Below are 5,906 nucleotides of genomic sequence, written 5' to 3' on the forward strand. Positions count from 1 at the left end.
TTATTTGTATGGGCTGTTGGCCTTTTTTTTTTGTTGTTCTATGAAGCAGAACGGCCCGTTCTGCTTTCACTTGTTATTTTATTTTTTTTACTACTTTTTTACGTTAGTCCTTGGTAATGTCCGACGTAAATTTACGTCGGTTTTACACTGCTAACATAGATTTACGTCTCCCGCATCTACGTTGATATTTTTTTTTTACGTAAAAAGCTCAAAATAACTAAGATGTAATACATTTTTTGTACTAGTAGTACTTTATGTCTTGTCACATATAAGACGCTCTTGAAAATAGAAAAAAAAATTGCGTTGGATCTTCCAATATTAACCTATATATATATATATATATATATTAAACTAAATATTTATGATAGATATATATAAAGTAAATTCAAACTGTTACAATAATCTGTTGACATATGTTCTTAAATTCGTCCAAATGTACTAGAAAATATTCAGACGATTGAAGGGGATAGACTAAGAAACGTTCACATTAACCTTTTGATTATTTTTTTTCTTCCTATTATTAATTAACTTTAATGGAACATAATATATGATATGTTAATTGTTTATATGACACTTTAAATGCAGCTTAATGATTGCATGTCATCTAAGATGTTTGATTAATTGGTGTTGAAATTGATCTTTTCTTACAATTTTAATTTTATAAAAAAATTCAACTATACTAATCATAAGATATTTGTGGAAGTTTACTTTGTTTGTCACATACGACACATTATTAATGTTGTCTAAGATTAAGAATTAAAAACAAAATTTAATGAAATTTGGAGATTAAAAAAATAGTAAATTTTGAAGAACAAGAATAAAATTATTCTAAATTTTAGAGATAAAAAACATATCCGAAAAAGTAATGTACCGGAGAGACCGTATCGGTCACGTGGGCCAACACGTGCCATTTCGTCAGACACTCATGCATAGTAAGCCACGTACAAGCATCACCATCAACGTCGGCTCGGCATGAGGTCGAGAACCGACATCAGTCTGGTTAACGCCAATATGGACCATCATCACTCATCGAGTCGGCTCGGTCAAGTATCGTTCCGACATAGATCGTACCGGAAAGTATACAAGCTGCCGTATACGGACTAGACGGCTCGGTCATTTGCCGTTCCGACTAGTATTGAATAGTCGGCTCGGCCTCTTGCCGAAGAGTTAAACAAGTCATAACGGTAATCACAATTAAGAAAGGTAAGTACATGATTAAAGCCTAACAACCAATTAGTACCGTATTACCTAATTTGGTAAATATCTGAGAGGGCCCATCACGCTCAGGCCCATGTCAGATGCTATAAATAGGTCACACACAACAAGGTATGTCACTGTTCATTCATTACCCTAGAAAATCGTGCCCACACTGACTTAAGCATCGGAGTATCTTTTGCAGGTACCTCCCCCTCCGAAGAATCCACCTAAAGCTCTCGTTCGGTCCTCATATTCCCCTGAAGATTACGAGTGTACCCTCAGGCAGGTACATTTTGGCGCCCACCGTGGGGCCGAACCGATAGCTCTCGAGAAAGACGTATCCAGCACTGTTTCGACGTCATGGTGAAGACAAGGAAGACTAACGCTGAACACCAGTCCGAGGAGGAGCATCAGTCCGGGGCCGAAACGGTAGAGGAGACAAACTTGACCGATGTGGTACGACAAATGAAAGAGGAAATGATTGCCATGAAACAGCAGCGAGAGAGAGATGCCGCCGAAATGGCTGCATTGAGAGAAGAGAATGCTGCCCTGAAAAACCAATACCGAGATCCCACATGGAAACCATCCGAGACGACCCATACTCAGGGGTCGTTTCATTCACACGGACACCACACCCCTGCCAACCACACCTCTATTGCCACCCCAGCCGCTCATGCTTCAGCTAGTAGGCCGATACTGCCGATGCCGGCCGGAGCACATCGGCATCCCTTTACATCAAATATCATGCAGACCGCGCTTCTTGATCATTGGAAGTCGTTGCCTCTCGACAAGTACGATGGGACCACTGATCCCGATGAACACGTAGATGTGTTCTTGACTCAAGTCACTTTAAGCACAACCGATGATGCCGCCCTATGTCGAATTTTCCCAACATCGCTAAAAGGACGAGCTCTGAGTTGGTTCACTCGGCTCCCGGCCAACTCAATTGATTCGTTTAGTACATTGGCCTCCCAATTCACAATTCAGTTTGCTACCAGTAGGCCTCACCAACTGACCTCGTTGGCTCTGGTAAGCATTCGTCAGGAGAAAAAGGAATCCCTTCGGACATTCATGAGCCGATTCAACAAGGCGGCATTGGAAATCCGAGACCTAAACCCGGCCGTCGCCCTGCATCATCTGACTACCGCCTTGAAGCCAGGTCCCTTCGCCAACAGTATTTGCAAGAAGCCACCATCCGACATGGATGACCTTCGGCGACGAGCCGATAAGTATATGCAAATGGAGGAGCTAGCTGAGTTCCGCAACCAAGCTAGAGCAGAAGTCGCGGCAAAGCCTGAAAGGCCAGTCGAGAATAATTTCCGAGGTCGCCCGAAAGAATTGGTACCTCGGGAGAGACCCCCTCGTGGCCCAAGGTATTCCCAGTACACACCACTTAACACTAACAGAGCAGCCATACTCGAGCAAGCGCTGGCCTCGGATGTGTTGGCCGTTCCAAAACGAGCTTCTACCCCCCCCAGGGCCGACACAACAAAATCTTGCCGCTACCACCGCAATCGGGGGCATTCGACAGAAGAATGTGCGGCTTTAAAAGACAAGATCGAAGACCTAATCAAACAAGGTCAGCTACAGGGTTTCATCGACCGACCGCACACAACTCGGCACGCCGACCGGTCAAGACGGCATGACCCTGAGCAAAGGAGAATGGAACCACGTCAGTATAGAGAACGGAGCCGGTCCAGAGAAAGACGAGATGTCGAACCCTCGTCACAGCCTCGGCGAGTCATCAATACCATAGCAGGTGGATTTGCTGGTGGTGGCTCATCTTCCTCATCGCAACGGAGGTATCTACGGGCCGTTCGGCATGTTCACGCCGTTGAAACAGTCCGTCGGCAATTACCTACTATCACCTTTACCGAAGCCGATTTCAAAGGCATTGATCCGGAGCAAGACGACCCAATGGTAATCAGTGTAGAAATCCATAACTGCATTGTGCGTAAAACATTGGTAGATCAGGGAAGCTCGGCAGATATCTTGTACTGGAACACGTTCAAACAGTTGGGTATTCCAGAATCCGAATTGGTCCCCTACAACGAGCCACTGGTGGGGTTCTCTGGTGAGCGAGTGAAGACAAAGGGGTATATCAAGCTGTCCACACGGTTCGGATTTGATGAAGCTGATCACCGCGATATCCCAGTCAAGTACGTAGTGGTGCACGCCAACACATCTTATAATATTCTGCTAGGACGACCGTCCTTGAATCGGCTCGGAGCCATTGTCTCCACTCCTCATCTGGCCATGAAGTTCCCGGCTGAGTCCGGACGAATCGTCACCATACACGCTGACCAGAAAACGGCGCGCGAATGTTATTTTAGTAGCTTAAGGTTGCCGAGAATGGAGGAGCCAACCGAACCGAGAAGAGTGCACTCGGTTTCGCAGCAGTCGGCCATCGACCTCGATCCACGAATCGATCAGGAGGAGAGGGTAGAGCCCATTGAAGACAAACAACCCTTCCAAGTAGGAACGACAAAATCCCAAGTTACTTACTTGGGAACCTATTTAACCGAAGGGGAGCGCCTAGCCATTCAGCGTGTGGTCCTCGAGAATAGAGACTTGTTCGCTTGGCACCCATCTGATATGCCTGGCATTGACCCCAATTTCATGTGCCACAAGCTCTCCGTTAGCAAAGAGGCTAGGCCGATTGCTCAACGGCGCCGGAAAACGGGGGAAGAAAGAAAAACCGCCATCGAAGCAGAGGTGACCAAGTTGCTAGACGCTCAGTTTATCCGAGAGGTGCACTACACGACTTGGCTGGCTAACGTGGTCATGGTTAGAAAGTCAAATGGGAAATGGCGTATGTGCACCGATTATACCAATTTAAATAAAGCTTGCCCAAAAGACGCCTACCCACTCCCGAACATCGATCGGCTCGTCGATGGGGCATCCGGCCACAAATTCTTGTCTTTTCTGGATGCCTACTCGGGATACAACCAGATCCGGATGCACCCCCAAGACGAAGAAAAAACTGCATTCATCACCGAAACAGCCAATTACTGTTACCGGGTGATGCCGTTCGGATTAAAAAATGCCGGGGCCACATATCAACGTTTGATGAATAAAATCTTCCACAACCAGATCGGCCGAAGCATGGAAGTATATGTTGATGATATGGTGGTAAAATCAAGTGATGTATCGGCACATACGCATGACTTGGCCGAAGTGTTTCACGCGCTTCGGCAACATCAGATGAGACTCAACCCCGACAAGTGCGTATTCGGGGTCTCAGGCGGCAAGTTCTTAGGGTTTATGTTGTCCAGTCGCGGCATTGAAGCAAATCCTGACAAGTGCCAAGCCATTCTAAGCATGAAAAGCCCAAGTACCCTGAAAGAAGTTCAGAAGTTGGCAGGCCGGCTCACTTCGCTCTCCCGCTTTCTTCCTTGCCTAGCTGAGATAGCTAGACCCATCCTCCTCTTGCTCAAGAAGACCGAGCGATTCCAGTGGACCCAGGAGTGTGAAACATCATTCCAACATTTCAAGGAGCGCCTTAGTACACCCCTAGTCCTTTCCAAACCAGTTGCCAACATTGACATGATTGTATACTTAGCGGTTTCCGACAGCTCAATTAGCGCTGCGCTAATACAAGAAAACCGAGAAGAGCAACAACTAGTGTATTTCATCAGTCGGACTTTGCAGGAGGCCGAACGACGATACCAGTTAATTGAAAAGGTAGCCTTATGACTCATCTACACTGCTTGTCGACTGAGACAATACTTTCATAGTCACAAGATAATTGTTCGGACCGATTGTCCAGTGGCAAAAGTATTAAGAAAACCAGAGATTGCCGGCCGAATGATGGCATGGTCGGTCGAGTTGTCAGAGTTCGATTTGTCCTTTGAGCCGAGAGGTCCAATCAAGTCGCAGCACTTGGCTGATTTTGTTAACGAGCTTACCCCTTCGGGGCGTTTTGAAGACGAATCATGGACCTTGCATGTCGATGGGTCTTCTAACGCCCAAGGCAGCGGAGCAGGAGTGATACTGGCTAGTCCCTCAGGCGTCACAATTGAGCAGTCCCTTCGGTTCGGTTTTCGTGCCTCCAATAACCAAGCGGAATACGAGGCCCTACTAGCTGGGATGCGGTTGGCAACCGAGATGGATGTGAAGCGAGTCATATGCTGGACCGACTCAAAGATAGTGGCCGAGCAGGTCAATGATAATTTCCAAGTTAAAGATGCGAACTTATTACAATACTATCATCTATTCCAAAAATTGAAGGATGAATTCAGCGAGGTTCAGGTTCGCCATGTTTTGCGTAGCAATAATGAACGAGCTGATCAGTTAGCTCGGCTCGCCAGCAGCCGGAAGCCGGGACAGCTGCGCACCACCATTCATCTTGAAGTTCCCTCCCCAAGCGTAACAACCGAGTGCATGGCAATAGATGAATCACCCTCATGGACCACACCCATTCGGAACTATATCACTAACGGCGCAGTACCGGCCGACCCGTTGGAAGCTAAGAAGTTGCGAACACAGGCGGCTCGGTACTCCATGATAGCCGAGGACCTCTACAGACGGGGGTTCTCCACCCCGCTGCTCAAATGCATAGATAGTCACCAAGCAGATTACGTGATGAGGGAAGTCCATGAGGGTATTTGTGGCTCCTATTCCGGAGGACGAACCTTAGCAGCTAAAGTCTTGCGGGCCGGTTATTATTGGCCAACTCTGAAGGGGGACTGCGCCGACTTTGTCAAAAA

General features: G+C 46.9%; 1 protein-coding gene across 1 annotated transcript; it reads left to right on the forward strand.

Annotated features, from left to right (window-relative positions):
- The first annotated feature begins 1,360 nt into the window (after nucleotides 1-1,360).
- LOC145952791 (uncharacterized) lies at nucleotides 1,361-5,382 on the forward strand. The gene has a single exon (XM_083065781.1). The coding sequence runs from the start codon at nucleotides 1,558-1,560 to the stop codon at nucleotides 4,891-4,893; it is 3,336 nt and encodes a 1,111-aa protein (XP_082921907.1). The 5' UTR covers nucleotides 1,361-1,557; the 3' UTR covers nucleotides 4,894-5,382.
- Nucleotides 5,383-5,906: the final 524 nt, after the last annotated feature.

This window comes from Cajanus cajan, chromosome 10, assembly GCF_000230855.2.
Source record: "Cajanus cajan strain Asha chromosome 10, NIPB_CcT2T_4, whole genome shotgun sequence".
NCBI lineage: Eukaryota > Viridiplantae > Streptophyta > Magnoliopsida > Fabales > Fabaceae > Cajanus > Cajanus cajan.